This window comes from Mus pahari, chromosome 3 (assembly GCF_900095145.1).
Source record: "Mus pahari chromosome 3, PAHARI_EIJ_v1.1, whole genome shotgun sequence".
Classification (NCBI taxonomy): Eukaryota; Metazoa; Chordata; class Mammalia; order Rodentia; family Muridae; genus Mus; species Mus pahari.
This window is the reverse complement of record NC_034592.1, coordinates 14,440,060-14,457,851: the sequence shown is the minus strand read 5'-3', so window position 1 is coordinate 14,457,851 and position 17,792 is coordinate 14,440,060. Positions and strand designations below refer to the sequence as shown.

The window sequence follows — 17,792 nt, the reverse complement described above, 5'->3', positions numbered from 1 at the left end:
AGCTCTGGCTGTCCTGGAACTCACTCTGTAGACCAGGCTGGCCTCGAACTCAGAAATCCGCCTGCCTCTGCCTCCCGAGTGCTGGGATTAAAGGCCTACGCCACCACGCCCGGCTCCACTTGCCTTTCTTAAAATCACAAGGGTTGTTAGAAGACCGAGTACAGGGGAATGGTTGGGAGGGCAGGCACATGGAGGGATTTGAGCGGTTGTGGTAGGTAACTGGGAGCTATTGGAGGCTCTAGGGAAGGGCGGGTACTGTGTGGTTTGAGAGAATGGGTTAGAGGCAAGAAGCTGGAGGCCAGCTGGAGACCACAGAAACAGACCAGGGAAACTAGATGGGGGATGGGACCAGGAAGGATTGTGAGTCCACAGGTGAACCCACCCTCTGTCTTCATCTGACCTGCTTCCCTACCTGCCTGGGGGCTGGAGCTGTCTTAGGTGGGCCTGGAAGGATCAATGCTTGTCTCCTGGCTGATTGACAGATTCTCTGTGCTTCCTTTGTAGGTGTCAGACAAATTTGCCTTTGGCCTCTTTGACCTGGACTGGGATGTGTTCACTCAGCACATTGAAGGTGCCATTAACCGTGTCCCTGTGTTGGAGAAAACGGGGATCAAGTCCACTGTCTGTGGTCCTGGTGAGTGGGTGACTGCGCCTGGAGCAGAAGCATCCTTTAGCCAGCCTGGATGGCAGCGCCTTCCTGAGAGAACCTGTCTCATGTTCTCTGGGCTTAGCTAGGTGGCTCTTAATTTTCCTCTCTGGAAGACAACCCACCCTAGCAAGGGCAGCCCTGTGTCCCTGGGCATGAAGCCCGCCATGCTTTGACCTTCACAATGAGACTCTAGACCCCATTCGTCCCCAGAACGTGGGGTTTTTGTCTGTAAAATGGGACTGTGGGATCCTGTCACCATGTGAGACAGAATAAAGACAGGAAGACAGACTCTGTAGCACAATGGTCACCTGGTAAAGCCCCAACTCCGCCCCCACACCAGTCTTCATTTCCCTGGCCAGGGTCCCCAGCCACTGCTCTTGGGTAGCCAGAACTCTGTCGGGTTAGAGGTGATCTGGGCACCGAGAGATAACTGGCCAGGGGTTTCTTCTCTGGTCTCCAGGAGGCTGAGGGGACGGTGACTTTAGCTCCCAGACTTTCTCTTTAGGTTATTTACAGAGTAGCCACTGTTTCCAGGGCACCCCAGGCTCCACCCCACAGCGAGGATCCTAGAAAGGAGGCAGTGCTGGAAAGGCGTTCATCAGACCCTGCGTCTGATAATACAGTGTGAGACTCAGGCGGCCATACCCTTAGGGCCTGTGGACTTTTTCTTGCCAAAGTCAATCCTTTTCTTGGGCAAGGGTTCCCAGCCTGGCAGGAGAAACACAGGTCTGCCTAGAAGAAGGAGCCTGTCTTAGTTATTTTACATATTACTGTGGCAAAATGCCCCCAAAGGGCAACTTAAGGGAGAGAGAGTTTCTTTTGGTTCACAACAGGTCGAGGATACAGACCGTCATGGCAGAGAAGCCCTGGACCGAGAGCTTGAGGCGGAGCTTCAGTTTGTATCACAGTCAGGAAGCAGAGGGATGGGGGATGGGGCTCAGTCTAGGACCCTGCCCAGGGAGTGGGGCTGTCCACGTTTATTCTGTCGCGTGCCTTGAAGCTAACCTAATGGAGATAAAGCCCTCTCGGTTGAGAGGCTGGCCTCCTGGGCCATTCTAGGTCCTGCCAAGGTGAGGAGGAGCAGGATCAGCTGTCACAGAGCCAGTCAGAGCTGGCTTGAGGTGCAAACTCCGCACGGTCAGGTAGAAATGTGGCCTCAGCAGAGCCTCAGCGCTGTGTGTCCTCCCTTCAATGGGGAGAACTTGAAAGTCAAGCTCAGAAAGGTGCGGGATAGCCCAAAGGGACAGGTGTTGGAACCCCTGGACACCACAGTGTGTAACCTGGGAGGTAGAGACAGAACACCGCTCAGCAGAGGGAGCAGAGGGCTGAGAAGTCACAGGCTGGTGCCAAGCTGGAGGCAAAGGCTCATGGATGAAAGGGGAACCAGGAGGTCACGGGACTTCCATGTGTGCAAAGTGGCCAGTCCATCTCAGGAGAGACAAAGGGTCCTAGAGGGAGGGTGCCATGGCCTTCTGGGGAGTCCGGCCCTCACCGTCTAGGCATGCTTGGTGTCTACAGAGCAGCCAGCTCCGTCTGTAGCACCGGGTGCAGTCCCAGGGAGACCAGATGGAATCAGTAGCTAGCCTCCACGAGCAGGCTGAGAGCGCCTTATCTGGGATGTGGGCGAGGGCTATGACTCATGTCCCTGCTCAGCCAGAGAGGGACTGATGGTGAGAAACACAGGAAGAATCCCAGGGGGCATGAATGTCCCCAGCGGGCTCTCTTTGTCTAATTAGCCTGGAAACTGTCACTCCCCCTTGGGGCCCTATTTTGGGGAAGTATGCTTGCAGAGACAACTTGAGTCTGGTCTCTTAACAGTGAGGGTAGGTTTAGGGATCGGGGTGGGTAGCTCTTCTCCTTGCCTGACAGCTTAGAGTCTTGGGCCTCCAGGTTTTAGAGATGTCCCAGTCCCAGTCTCTGGGGAGGTTTAGGGCAGACGGAGCTCACTGGCTTAGGTTGAGAATTCGGAGCCAAGGTGCGAGAGAGCTGCTGGGAGTTTCTCAGATTTGCCTATGTCAAAAATCTAAGGGACCCTGTACTCCACACTTGCCCCCCCCCAACTCCCACAGATCTGCTTGGGACTCCACGGAGCATGTGCAGGGCTGAACCTTGAGAGAAACGCTGAGGTCATTCTTGGCCAGTGTGTATCGTGTGGCAGCTCAGGAGACCCTCTGTTTTGGCCTCTCACGGCCTGTATAAGGACCATTTCTTGTTGTCCAATACAATGTCCAGCACTGGCCTTACATGTCTTTGAACTTAGATCCAGGGATGGGCCTTCCTGCGGAGTCTATCTCCACAGGAACGAGGGCTTGGTCCCTTGGTCCTGCAACTTCCTATTTGAAAGCCTCCTTCCTCTCTGGGTCTGGTTACCCTCAGCGCAGACACTCTGCCCATCAGCAGCTCAGGCTCTGAGCACCCTTTGGGGAGCAGGATGGGTGTGTTAGTTTCCTACCTGCAGATGCTAAGAGCCTGGGATTGGATCTGTGCACCTTTGCTGAGTGGCTGGAGACAGCTGAACCCAGCTAGGCAGCTTTCTCTTCTGTGATAAAGCATTGGGCAGTAACAGTTCCTAGCACACAGGATTGTGGGGAGCATCTGGATTACCTCAGGGTACTTCCTATGAGACAACCTTATGTTTGCTTATTTGACTGTTTGATTTCTGTCTTGTTGTTCAGTCAGCTTTGTTGGGTGGAATCTGTCTTGCTTAGCGCTTCCTCCCAGGACCAAGCATATGATAGGTGGGGTACAGCCGTTTATAGGTTCACCCAGCTCTGTAGTCATTACTAGGATCCTGATTGTTCAACAGGGGAAACAAAGGCACAGAGAGGCAGGGTGGCTTGCTTGAGGAGTTAAACAGATGAACTCATGACTATGGCTGCAATTCCTCTGATCTCCGAGGCACCCTGGTAGCAAAGAAAATGCATTCATTCATTCATTCATTCATTCAGGAGCACATATGGAGCACTTGACTAGCCTCCATGCTAAGCCTGGGTACATGGCTGTTAGCAAGGTCTAGTTCTCATTCTTAATGTTCAGTGGGCAATGAATGACACAGAGAGATGGTGGTTCATTGAGGGAAGTTGCAGCACTATGCTGGGTCAGAGGAATGCCACTTGTTGGTGGGACAGTGACAGTGTTCCTGAGATGTATTTAGGCCCATGGGGTAGAGCTGGTTAGATCATAGGTCAAGTGCTTAGGGGAACAAGGACAGGAACAATCTAGGAGGCTCCCTGGAGGTAACAGTATTATTACCTTGGGTTATAAGGGTGGGAGGTTTCAACAAAGGAGGTATCCAAGGGGGGCTTCTGAGCCCTATTGTCCTAGGACAGACTGCCCCAAGTGCCTGAGGCCTGCAACAGTCTGAGGCCTCCCCTTCTTTTCAGAATCCTTCACACCAGACCATAAGCCTCTGATGGGGGAGGCTCCTGAGCTCCGTGGCTTCTTCCTTGGCTGTGGCTTCAACAGTGCAGGTGAGGGGGCATATGCTGGTGAGGCTTCATATCCCTGAGCCCAGGAGGCACTCCCCCATGGTATAGCGATTTGGGGGTGGGGCTGTAGGTGGTGCAGAGTGCAACCCTGCTGGAAGGCAGGTAGTCGCTCAACATCCAAGTATGAGAACAGGGTTTATGTGGGACTGCCGTGGAGATAGGGGCTTAAAGTTGGATGGGGGGGGGCACAGGGAGCAGATTGTAGCCCTGCATTTCCGTCTCACCAGGCATGATGTTGGGAGGTGGCTGTGGGCAGGAGCTGGCCCATTGGATTGTGCACGGGCGCCCAGAGAAGGACATGTACAGCTATGACATCAGGCAAGTGTGGTGGCTGGAGTCAGACAGCAGGGTGGCTGGGTTGGGACAGCAGGACACAGGGGCGAGGGCTGTTTTAGGAAGGAAACTTCCTGAGATCCACATGGCCTCTTGGAAGTGGAGGCATCAAGGATGGAAGGGGAGAAGGCAATGGTTGGTAGGTGTCATGGAGGAGCGCCTGGGTTGGACAGTTCGTAGTCTCTGTGTGTCCGGGGTCTCTTGGTCTGGGTCCCACCTGACCCACTAACCACACCAATAGGATCCCATCATTTATGGCGCAGATGGGGACAGTGCAGCTAGGGAGACGGGCCCGACCAGGATCATTGTTAGTGTAGGACCAGAAGCTGAGCTGAGTCTGGTGGCTCTTCAATCCAAGGCCTGACATGAGTCAGACTCAATACTGGGCAGGCTCTGCCCTGTGGTGCAGGGCAGTCAGCATGGACAGGCTAGTGTGGGCACAGAGAATGACTTGGGTCTGTGGGGAAGCTCTGGGCACTGAACCATGTAGCTTGGGCCAAAGGCGGATGGCAGGAGCCTGAAGGCATCCTAGGGCTCCATGGCCTGCTGCAAGGGCTCCCAGGCTAGCAGCAGGAGACTGCCGTTCTGTCTGACCCAGGCTCCATGACTCATTCATAGAACAGTTATATTGACCTGTGCAGTACGCTCCGTTGCTGAGGCCATACCAGGCACTGCAGGGCACCACAGGGACTGAGCAGCTGGGTAAGAGACTGTTTCTTGGCCTGTTGTGTCTGCAGTTAGTATGTGCTCTTGGCCAATAGTCCCTTGAAGGGACCCAGCTGCTTGTTGACCTGATACAGGGACAGAGTTGGGTGAAGGGACTGCTGGCTCAGCTCAGGATGTCCCGCAGCCCTGCCAGCTTGTCTCTTCTTGGCTAGATGAGAACATTGCACCCATGAGGGAGGTGATGTCTGTCTCCACAAAGACAGATGGCCGGCTCTGAAAACCCCAGAATGCCACCCCTACCCAGCTTCTGGCGCGGTGAGGTCTGCTCTATACCCCCTCAGAGACTGTGCAGCCACACTTAAGCTTTCCTCCTGGAGATGAATGTTCTAGAAATGCTACAGCTGCAAGGGGCTTTAGGGAAGGGTCTGTTCACACTCCTCCCACTGCAAAACAGAGCGGGACGACCTGCCCTCCTCCAGCTGTGTGGTCAGAGGCACAGGGCCATCCTCAGTGCTACCCTTTCCAGCAGCAAGGACCAGATCAGCTGGGGTCACCTGTACCTGTGGACCCACTGTAGACTACAAGAGTGTATGTGTGTCAGTGTGTGTGTGTGTGTGTGTGTGTGTGTGTAGGAAAAACAAAGACAGACAGAGAGAGACACAGAGGGAGACAGACACACAGAGAGAACGGGGCGGGGGTGGGCAGTGTGAACCAAAGCCTGTCTCTCTTCAGTGCCACCTGTTTATAACTAGGTCAAGGACATAATATGCTTCTCCTCCCTCATCTATGAGAGACCCTCAGTAAGGGGCAGGTTTGTCTAGGGCAGCCAGCATTGGGTTCTAGGTGTGTCTAGATCCCACCTGCAAGAGAAGGTCCCAGAGCTTCCTCAGCACCAGAGGCCCCCAGACCACAGCAGATGCTTCTCTTATAGCCCAGCAAATGGGTCCGGTTGTGAGACCACACCCCCAGATGTGTGGCCTTGGGCTTCTCCTCTCAGCCACAGTTTCTACGTCTGTAAGATGGAAAGATGGGCCACTCGCCTCCCCTGCTGTTGTAGACATAGTTAGTCTAAATTAGGGGTAGTATTTAGCATTACAATACATAGCAAAAGACCAGCTCTCAACACCTGGGCATCTTGAGCCCGCACATGAGGTGGGTTGCCTTATCCTACCTGGCAGAGATGGATCGTGGAATGGTCTCCTGATGTCCTGAGCTGTGTTACTTGTGAGAGAGGTGGTTTGTGACTGCGTGAAGAGGCTAAGCCTGGCCCAGATTTGGTGCAGGTTGGATCCTTGACAGGTTGTCCACAAGTGGTGATCCCATCCTCTTTATATTGGTGGTAGGCGTTTCCATCACTCGCTCACGGACCACACCCGCTGGATCCGAGAGCGCAGCCATGAGTCCTATGCCAAGAACTACTCAGTTGTCTTCCCACACGATGAGCCACTGGCAGGCCGCAACATGAGGAGAGACCCCCTGCATGAGGTATGCAGGCATGGACAGGCTGAGGAGCCTGGAGGGCCCTGGGGGTTGGGGTAACAGACACTCGTGGGATACTCTACTGCAGGGCTGTGTTCCCCGAGGTCCGTGTGGGGTGCTGTGGAAGAGACTAGTTTCCACAGGGGCTTTAGGCCAAGTGGAGAGACAGATGTCCTGAAAGTAGACGTGGGGTGGCGGAGATAGCTCAGGTGGTACAGTGTGTGCATGTAAGCATGAAGAGCCCACATATAAAAATGGGCCTTGTGCTTCGGTGATCCCAGCATTGGGGAGGCAGGGACAGGAGGGTCCCAGCCTAGTCAGTGAACATCAGGTTCAATGAGAAACCCTGTCTCATAACACAAGGTGGATGGCACATGGGGACTGCCAAGGTTGTTCTCTGTCCTCCACACAGATGTGCACACACCACACACACACACACACACACACACACACACACACACACACACACGGCGTCTGCCCCAGGGCTGCTGCAGTGCAGGGGGCGGGGTCTGGGTGGTAGAGGGCACAGTAAGAATGTACAGGCAAGTGTCAGAGCAACCAGGCTGGGCGTGTAGAGAGATGGACTTCTCATCACAGTCTTCTTGGGATACCATCTCTGTCTTCTGGAAGACTCAAGATCAAGTTGTCCCTGACATGCTTCCTGACTAAGGCCCTATTGGCTGAAGACAACCACTGTCTTGCTATGTCCTCTTTAGAGCACAGCACATCCTAGCAGGTCCTCCTCTGGACCAGCCCTCTGGGATTAGGACCCACTCTATGACCTTATTTAACCCTGATGCTCTCCCTGTAGGCTGTCCCTGAACTATGAGACTAGTGGTGTGGGCTTCAACATATGTGCTGCTGGGGCGGGGGGCACAGCTCAGCACATGGCAGCTCATTCTCTAGATTATGGATTCTTGTGAGGTGAGGGCACTGTGGGAGCTCTGGGGAGGAGCAGTTACCTGCTGGGGACCTTGCTTCCTTGAGTACTCTTGGGTATGAGTGCTGGGTGCCCTGGCTCTGCATCCTGTGTGGTGTCTGGACTTGTGTGATGGGCCCTCTCTGTTTCCACCAGGAGCTGCTTGGACAAGGCTGTGTGTTTCAAGAGCGGCAGGGATGGGAACGGCCGGGATGGTTCAACCCCCAGGAAACAGCTCAGGTGAGCAAAGACTCTTGGCCACTGGTTTATGGAACTGGGAGGCCCTGGGCCTCTCATACCCCTCTCCATCTCAGCATCCTCCCAGCCACTCAAGTCAGGCCGATCCAGTGTGCCTCAGGCTGTGGTGACAGGTCAGTTGTCTGCACCCAGGAAGCTGAGAGAGTCCTGAGCACCTCAGGGTGAGACTCCTTTAAAGGCTTGCTTGCTTGCTTGCAGTGGCCCGGCTTTTTACGCCCACGTGGGCACGCACTGGATGCCAGCACAGACTCACAGTGTGGACAGACTGGAGGATCCCCCTGAGGAGGAATGCAGGCCCTTTCACACACTGTTCAAGAATGTATATTTGGCAACACCAACTGTTAGCTGATGTTAGTGGGAGGATCTGTGCCTCAGTGTGTCAGTTTATCCACTGAACCATCCCACACACTGGCCTCTGGGATGCTGTAGGGGCCTCCCCAGAGCTTCCTAGGAATAGCCCCTGGGAGCAGACCACAGAGGCTTTGAGGCCCATGTCTAGGTGTATGCAAGTTAACCCTTTCCTGCAGATTAGCCCCTTCGCATTTCAGCATGACCCTCATCCACCTCCTCAGTTAGCCAGGTCCACGACTCACTGCAGAGCAAACTCAGGGTCTCAGTGACAGGGCCTTTTCTCTCATTGGTGCTGGAAGCAGAGTTGGCAGGGTGGGTTCAGAGCCTCAGTCCTGGAGGTCTTAGGCAAGGAGAGGTTACTCAGTGGGAAGGGAAGCCCCATGGTCCTCCAATGAGAAGACTGTATATCCTACCCAGGAGCCAGTCTGGAAAACCTTGTAGGGTTAAAGCAGATGGGATATTCCTTCTAGGGCCTCAGAGACCAGGGAGGTGTGTTTGGCTGGGGAAGGAGAGGTACTGGGAAGGGCCTTGAAGATGTCATGGCTGGCAGGGGCACTGGGCATAAGAGATTGACTAAGGTAGATCCCCCGATTCCTGGAGTTGAGCTCATATCCCCGAGAGGTGGGTGAAGCCTACAGTTAAGAGTTGCAGCTGTGGAAGAAGAGACCCATAGATTCTTTATTCACCTCTGCAGTGGGCAGGAAGCCACTCAGAGCCTGAGGTCACAGAGGAGGGGGACAGGGAAGGCATCTGACCGATGTGACAGATCTCAGGGGAGGGTGGGACAGTGGAGAGGAGCCAGACACTGGCACCTTCACAGAGTCTTCCTAGGAACAGCCACAGACACCAGTCATGCCTGCCTAGCTTCATGCCTTGGCTCCTTAGCTTGCTGTACCTTGGGGCAAATTTAACCACCTGGGATGCAGATTCCCCATCTGCAGAATGGGTGGCCCTCCTTGGGAGTTTGTGTGGGCACTTTGAGTGGGGATTTCATGACACCATCTCTGTGGTGGTCCCTACCCACCCACACTTTCACCCTCCCCCTGATGTTGTCCCAGTATCAGGTGGAAGCCCTCACAGTTGCCCAAGTTCCTCTCCAGCTCACTTGGTATCTAGTCTTCTTTCCATCCTCCAGTCAGAACCAGTAAGGCAGGGATTAAGCTGTTATCTGAGCAGGCATCTTTGTGTTACCTGATCCATTAAAATCCACTAACTGTTCCCCGAGGGAGCTTTATGGAGGACAGGACCAGGCCTGTGTCATGTTCATCCTAGTATCTGCTTGTGGAGGGAGGAGAGAGAAAGGAGGGAGTGTATGAGATGCTGTTCTTACTGTTGTGCCCAAATGGCCACAGGGTACAGTTAAGGAAGGGGGCCTCTATATCAGCAGGACAAAGCCTCGCAGTAGGGAAGACGTGGTGGTAGGAGCTGAGGTCATATTATGCCTTCAGACAGGACGTGGGAAGCAGAAAGGAAGTGGGACTGGGCTATAAAGTCTCAACCTCCCGTCTTCAAGTGCTCACTTGTGAGCCTCTGAGAGGCATTTTACCTTCAAACTACAACAGGGAGGGAAGAGGAAGGCAGAGTGAAAGATGGCCTCATTTTCTGTAACAGGTCCTTGACTACGACTACTACGGGGCCTACGGAAACCAGGCGCACAAGGACTACACCTACAGCCGGCTGCTAGGCGATGACTACACCTTCGACTTCCCACCCCACCACCGCATGGTAAGCAGCCTGAGCTGGGCCCACAGCTGCTTTCTGTCCCTGCTGTAGAGGCCTCTGCTGAGCTGCGTGCGAGTGCGGGGGTGGGGGAGTGGGGCACACACACACACACACACACACACACACACACACACACGGAGTGGGGGGTGCTTTCCGAGGGGCTTCTGCTTGCTACAAGTTCACAACCTCTCTAGCTAACAGTTTTGTGGGAACAATGTAATGTTTTTCTTTCCCTGCTCTGCACCATAATTTTGCCAGCAATCAGGTCTGAGGGTCCTTCAGTATTTCGGCTGGAGGGTAGCAAAAGGCAGGATTGAGGCCACTGGCTTGGGTCTTTTAAAGTTTCTATTGATAAAACACAATGACCCATAGCAACCTGACAGGCTTTCAGCCTGTAGTCCATCATGAAAGGCAGTAACTCAAGGCAGGAAGCTGAGGGCAGGAGCTGTAGCAGAGGCCATGGAGGGACAAACCTTACTGATTTACTCCTCACATCCTACTTAGCGTGTTTTCTTATGCAATTTAGGGCATGGGTGGCACAGCACAGCCCTCTCTGAGGGCTTTCCTATATCCATCGTTAATCAAGAAAATGTCCTACAAATTTGTTTATAGGCAACCTGAGTGGAGATATATTATCAGCCAAGGTTTTTCCTTCACAGATAACTCTGGAGTAGGTCTAGAACATGGTGGGCTTGCTGGCCCTGTGCGCAAGGCCACTGGAAGGACAAAGCAGAGGAGACCGGGGCTGGGATGACCACACCATTGTAATCTGTTCATCGACTCAAAAGGTGGGCAGGTGAAGCTGCCCGGGCAGTTTGTGGTCCTCCTCCAGTGTGCTCGGTTCTCTGCCTATGAGTGTTGAGGTGCTGAGTCTTAGGGGCCAGGCATCCCTGCAGCAGCCTGTATCCCACAGGCAGCTCACACAGACTGAGCAGTGGTAATGTCCACACCATGCCTCCCAGCTCCTCTGACAACCACAGTTGTCTCTGGGCATGTCACTATGCCGTAGGCACCTGTGATCCCATGCATGTGATGTCTCACCGTGCATCTTAGGTAGGTGCAGAGCCAAGCTCTCAGCCTGGCCCTAGACTGTGGGCCAAGCATCAGGAGGGTATCAAGCATCCAGGGACTGCCATCAGACCCCTCACGGTCAAAGTCACTGGTATCTCTCTCTCCAGACTCGCTTGCTGTGGCCGGTGCTGAGGGCAGAGGCCCATTTGTTCCCATCCCTGTCCCCTAAGCCCGTGTGAAAAGCAGATATTAAAGCAGGTCAGAGCTCTCTGAGGTGGCTGCGGAAGTCAGGAGCTCCACAGAGCATCGCAGTTGCAGGGCCAGCTTGGTGCCCAGTCCTCACAACCCCCTCAAGGGAGTGCATGGCTACGTCTGGCACCTCGGCACCTGCAGCTTCTACAGCCTGTGGGACTCCTGGCCCTGGAGGGTGTGGAAGCTTAGGGGAGATGCCAATTTGGCTTAGCAGCTCCATCCAGCCTCCGCAACTGCACCAGAGACAGTCCCTGCGCATGAAACACACACTTGTTCTCCACATTGGCAGCTTCCCCAGCCAGGCAGACAGTGAGTGTCAGCCTGGGGAGCTGTTTGGGTTTGGGTCAGCAGCTCTCACAGTGCCAGAAAAGGCACCTCAAAGCCTGGTGCACAGGGAGCGATCTTTAATGATGTCTGGAGAGAGGCAGAGGAGCTGGGGCCTCAGGAGGCAGCATGCTGTGCCAAGGTCTGGCATTTGCCCAGAAGCCAAATGCAAGGTTTAAAAGGCTGGCTTCTATGCCTGGCTCAGCCATAGGTGTGGCACTGGAGACATCCACTGTCACCCTTGTGATAAGGGGCTCTTTGTAGCCATGCTAGGAACATTTCTGAGGCTTTTCACTGTAGTGCTCTGAACTCCAGAGCCCCGGGGATACCGAGAGTTGGTAGCAGCCATCTCACTATTGATGAACAGAAGAAGACAGGTCCAGCTTCCAGACACATTGGCTGTCCAGCCCATTGCAGTGGCTCCCACCATAGCCATCTGTACCCTCAGTAATGAAAGTGAGGTTGGCACAGCTGAGCGGTGCCTCAGAGGAGGCAGTGAGAGATGTGTACTCTTTCTTTGTTAACAGCTTTATTGAGACATAATTTCCACAGCACCCAGTTCATCGATTGAAAACTTTCCATTCACTGTACCCAGCAAGTTCTTGGGGGCAGCGTCATCTCCCCACAAGGAAGCCCCACAGTCACCAGGAATCACCCCCATTCCCCACTCTATCCCCAACACAGGATCACTAAGGGACCCTGTCTCAAGAGGAAAAGGTGGAAATTGATAGCTTAAGACACCCAATGTCCTCTAGCCCCTGCAACTGCATATTGGCACAGCCCATACATGTACATGCACCATACCCACATACAAAGCCTAAAATAAATACATGTCCTGGATGTAAGTCCTTTGTTTGATTGATGCGGAGTTCATAAGTTTCTTCCATTCCCTTTTTGCTGTCATTATGGAACCATTGGCAACACAAACTAATTCTTTTGTATAAATATATGAGGTTTTGATGATGTCCAATTCATCTCTCAGTCTTGTGTGGCATATGCCTTGAGCATCATGTCTAAGAGTTGGCTGGGGCCACACACACACACACTTCTGGGTTTTCTTCTAAGGGTTTGTCATTTGTTTGGAGTCTTGTGCATGGCACAATGAAGTGTTCAAATGTGATTGTTTTGCTTGTGGGCACCCATTTGCTGAGAGGACTCAGTATCCCCATGGAATTCTCCTGGGGTTCTCATAGAAAAAACCCAATCTCTGCCAACATCATCAGGGAGATTTCCAGACAGGGCTCTGCCCCACTAGGCCACACCTTCATTACCAGCTCAGCCCAACACTGTTTTGTCTACTGTATTTTTTTTCTTTCCCCAGCAAATGTTGGATATTTTGTCTACTGTGGTCCCCCTCCCACTCCCCCTGCCCCAGCAAGTGTTGGAATCAGGCAGTGTGACCAATCAACTTGGTTCTTCTTTTTAAAGGTTGTTTATCATAGTCTGTGAATTCCATGTGAATTTTAGTGTAAGCTAACCTATTGCGAAGAATTCAGCTGAGGCTGTAGTAGGGACTGGGTCAGATCTATAGATCAGCCCAAATGTGTAGTCACTTTGCCACACACTTATGGTGTCTTTCCATTGGTTTTGGTCATTTTTTTTTTTCAAAATATTCTTCGTAGGGCCTGAGAAGATGGTTCAGTTGGTAATGGGCTTGGTGTGCAAGCATGAGGAACTGAGTTCAGATTCCCTAGACTGGACATAGAAAGTCAGGCACTGGAGAGGCGGAGACAGGAGGGTACTGACCAACCCAGTCTAGCCAATCAGCAAGCTTCAGCGTCAGTGAGGGACACTGTCTCAGGAAGTAACACAGAGAGCAACTGAGGGAAACACCAGATGTCAACCCATGGTCTCCACACGCACACACGCACCCGCACACACGCGCGCGCGCACACACACACACCACACACACTTTTTAACTTTTTATAATAAGAACGTTGCATTTCTGCTGTCAAGTTTGCTTTATTTATTTTTATTGCTTTGGGGCTGTGAAGAAAGAATGGCTCTCTTGGTTTCCCTGTACACTGCCCCATGTTAACACACAGACCTGTAGTAGGTTTTGTATATTGGCTGTCTTTCCTTTCACTTTTGCTTACAGATTTCTCTCTGGTTTCTTGAAGAGGAAAGCTGCACCTCTAGTTTGGACTTCTGGTCCTCTTGTCCCCACCTGCCTAGTTCTGTGCCACCATACCTGGTTTTTAGGGCAATTCTTTTGAACGACAGAGCATACTTATGACTTGGTGCCCAGTGTCCTCTGTGTGCTTTCTGTTCTAGAGAATAGTGTGCTGTGGTGGCCCCTGAGCTGGGATGACTGGGAGACTGGGAGGGCAGTGGTAAGGAGGCTCTGGGCAGATGTGTCAGGAAAGGCCCAGCCCCATGTCCCCAGGGGCAGTATCCCACAAAGCCTGTCCTCCACTGGGCCTTTCAGATCCAGAAGGAATGTCTGGCCTGCAGAGGGGCTGCTGCCATGTTCAACATGTCTTACTTTGGGAAGTTCTACCTGCTCGGGGTGGACGCCAGGAAGGCTGCAGACTGGCTCTTCTCAGCAGACGTCAGCCGACCCCCAGGTACCGGGCCCAGCGGGGTGGATCCATCGCTCCCCTACTTCAACGTCAGCTGGAACTCCATGGGCACAGTGATGATGGAGCAGGCAGGCGGCCCTGGGTCTAACCAGTCTGCTGTCTGCCCCTCTATGCCCTGTCACCAACACCAACCCCAGGGTCTTCCCCCTCTTCCATCCTTTCTTCTTTTCCCTTCCTGGACCCCTTCTTTTGCTCACAGAAGGGAGGCAGGGCCACAGGTAGTCAGCAATGCCTCCTGACACCTGAGCCCAGTCACTTCCCCCCACTATTATGGTGCTCTCCCTGCGTGGTTGCCAGAGTTAAAAATCCATAATGCTTAGTTAAAATGTAATCTTGTGTAAATAATGAACACTTTTTGTTGTGGTGTATCCTATGAAATATTTGGGATAATCAACTTTTTTTGTCACCCGCCCACCCCGCTGTCTTACTCATCCACCCACCCGTCCTCATCTTCATCCATTTCCCATAGCTCTTGTCACAAGTCCCACACGCTGGGCGTTTCCAAATAAGAGATGGATCAACTCCTGGTCCTGCAGGCCAGAGGTCAGAATCAGGGTGTTGGCTGAGTGTCCTTTCTCCAAGAGTGTGAGTGGGGTCCCACCTATCTCCTCCAGCTTGGTGGAGGCCATTTCATCCATCCTTGTCTCTGATGCTACAGGTTCACTCTGTCCTTTCTTCGTGTGTGTGTGTGTGTGTGTGTGTGTGTGTGTGTGCACATGCATGTTTGTGTGTGTGTATGTGCACATGCATGTTTGTGTGTGTGTACATGCATGTGTGTGTGCACATGCATGTTTGTGTGTGTATGTGCACATGCATGTTTGTGTGTGTGTTTGTATGTGTGTGTATGCACATGCATGTTTGTATTTTTGTGTTTATGTATGCACATGCATGCATGCGTGTGTGTGTGTGTGTGTGTGTGTGTGTGTGTGTGTGCATATGTGCATGTGGCACTCAGAGGGCAGTCTTGGGTGTCACCCCTCAGGAACCATCCATCTTGGTTTTTTGAGATAGGGCTTCTCACTGACCGGGGAGCTCATCAAGTAGGCTAGGCCGGTCATCAGTGGGCTCCAGGGACCTCACTCTCTGCTTCCCCAGCACTGGAATTCCAAGTGTGGTCACTATGCTTGGCTTTCGCATGTGACTCCTGTGGTTTGAATGTACGGTGTCATCTCTCCAGGCCCTAACTTTCCTCTTTTTGTAAACAGTCCTACTAGATGGGAGCCCATCTCAATAACCCTGCCCCGCACAGGGTTATAAAGACCCTACTTCCAAATAATGTTTCACTCACAAGTCTTCGGGGTCAACCTCTAACATGTCTATATGTGGGGCGTGATTCAACCTATGAGCCCCTGTGTGTAGCCAGTCAGCAGCCCAGCAGCCCCACGTGCAGCTGGGTTTTGCTCTTGTGAATCTTCCATCAGCTCTACCCATCTGCTCACCCCCTCTGCCACCATCTGCCTTCCATCCCTTTCTACCAGGCTTTTCTCTACCAATCTACTCACCCCAGGTGCCCACCCGTCTACCCATTCCACTCCTCTACCTGCCCATGGTTCATCTACATGACCAATTACCCCATCAGGCACACTGCTGTGGGTGACAAGGATGGGAATGAGGGAGGAGCCAGGCAAAGAAATGGATCTGGATCCATTTCAACCATGACAACCATGGATGACCTCATCAGTAATCTGGTTGGTTGTAATAGAGTCATAGGGTAGGAGGCCTTATGAGGGAGACCTCATATCATGGGGTCCCCCAGGCTTTGAAGAAGAACAAGCTTTGGTGGAGCTCACATCTGGGTCCTTGTTGCCAGGCTCAACGGTGTACACATGCATGCTGAACCAACGGGGAGGCACTGAGAGTGACCTGACTGTTAGCCGCTTGGCTCCTGGCACCCAGGCCAGTCCCCTGGCCCCTGCCTTTGAAGGTAAGGTTGTCGTGAGAAGCGGCACTGGCCGAGATGTGACCTGCTCATAGGACTGGCAAGTCACCAGTGGCCAGAAGGTCAGGGAGGGTTATCCAGGATGACTATGTAATTACCTGTCATGTCCAGTCATGGTCAGGACTTGGAGATTAGCGGTCTCATTTCAGGCTAAATGCAGGCTATGTTCGGGTGGCTGTGCTGCCGCTCTGAGCACTCTGTAATTATGCCTTTGAACCTGTTGGTGTTGTGGCATGTTGGAGAAGCCTTGGCGTGGGTGTACTGAGCCCAGCTGCCCAGGTTAGCATCAGCCCAGGGCAGGCTACATCTCCCACTCAGAGCTTAGTCTCTTCCCACCCTGCCATCTGGGCTAGTCCCAGTCTGTGAGCCACTGCCAGTCTCAGGCCTGGCAGGTCCCCTGATGCTTGGCTCAGTGCCCACTCTGTGTCCTTCTGCTTCTCCTTGCACACCCGTAATGACGGGCAGCTCAGCACACAACTTTAGCTGTTATATTGACACAAGACTGCCTCCTGTCACCCCAGCCCTGGATCCTACCTGTCAGTTCCCTCAGGGCCAGCTCTGCCTCCTGTCCTGTGACCTATGTCTACCAGAAGAGAGGGAACAGAGTGGGCATGGCTTTGCCTAAGGAAGGCATTGGTACATCTAAAAGGGGGGGGGTTTACCGGGAGGAGGCATCAACAGTGTGACTCTCTGAACCGCTGTCCAAGAGCCTAACAGTGGGCAGTGCTGAGCCTTATGGAGATCTAGTTACTTCCTTGCTCTCCTCCCTATTTGTGTCTTAGTGAAACATAGTGAAGCCCCACCCCCAAGGGGAGGGGCAGAGGAGAGAGGAGGATGCTCACAAGGAGTCAGTTCCCGTATCCCTGTGTGTGATGTGGCCTAGGTCTGACTTAGCTGGGGGTTAAACCTTGGACCAAGTACATCTCAGCAAGTGCTTTATCCCAGAGCTACATCCTCACCACCCTTTCTTGTAATTTTAAAATTTGAGACCTTAACTCTCTGAGCCTCAGTTTCCCTACTTGTGAGATGGGGCCTGGTGAGCCTACCTAGCCAGCTGCTACAGGAATGAGTAAGAGCTGAGAGGAGCCAGGAGGTTGTCCGCAGCCCCCCAGACCTCAGATCCCTTATCTTGGCAACAGAGACCTTGCTGGAATCCGCCATGAAAATGCCTTGTGATAAATTCCCTCGAACTTCCCACCTGGTGCACAGTTCCTGGAGCTGAGTGCTTGGGGGAGACATACACCCAGGTGTGACCAGATGATCCAGTGAGCCCCAACCCCTGGAGGCTGTGGATCCCAGAGACACCCCAAAACAGTCGAGAAACGGCTTCTGCACTGACACAGGTCCCACGATGAATATGTATCTCATTAAGGATGTGTGTATTTAATATGCATGTTAATTATGCATGTGTCTCAGAGCTCCAGTAAGTTTAGAGAATGTGACAATTTACATGTGATCAAGGCTGTGTAGCAAGCAACTGTCAATCTTGGAAGCAATTTTAAATTATCTTTATTCATCTTTCTTAATATTATAAAAGGTGTACTTGCTTGTCAGAACACATCGACATAATGAAAATGGCATCTAAGACCTGCCACCTACAAAGCTTACCGCACACCTGGAAATGGGAGAGAGGAGCCTGGGGTGAGCCTCTGCCCCTTGGCTCATGTGGATCTGCCTTTTGCCGCATCTAGGGCCCTGCATTGTCTCTGTAGAGCAGTCTAGTGGGGGTGGTTGCCGGGGCAAGCAGGCACACCACTGACCATTGGTAGGGAACTCAGGCTGGTAACAGAATGTAGGCTGAAGTATATGAGAGAGAGAG

At 52.8% G+C, this 17,792-nt stretch overlaps 1 protein-coding gene across 2 annotated transcripts in view; it reads left to right on the top strand.

The window, feature by feature from the left end:
- Sardh (sarcosine dehydrogenase) overlaps nt 1–17,792 on the top strand; it is a 62,118-nt gene that overhangs the window by 13,061 nt on the left and 31,265 nt on the right. For both annotated transcript variants that reach the window (XM_021193846.2, XM_029536306.1), the window contains 8 exons: nt 505–634; nt 4,033–4,119; nt 4,365–4,455; nt 6,480–6,621; nt 7,691–7,774; nt 9,755–9,868; nt 13,881–14,019; nt 15,845–15,958. In XM_021193846.2, coding sequence (XP_021049505.1) covers nt 505–634; nt 4,033–4,119; nt 4,365–4,455; nt 6,480–6,621; nt 7,691–7,774; nt 9,755–9,868; nt 13,881–14,019; nt 15,845–15,958 — 901 coding nt within the window. The remainder of the gene's footprint in view (nt 1–504; nt 635–4,032; nt 4,120–4,364; nt 4,456–6,479; nt 6,622–7,690; nt 7,775–9,754; nt 9,869–13,880; nt 14,020–15,844; nt 15,959–17,792) is intronic.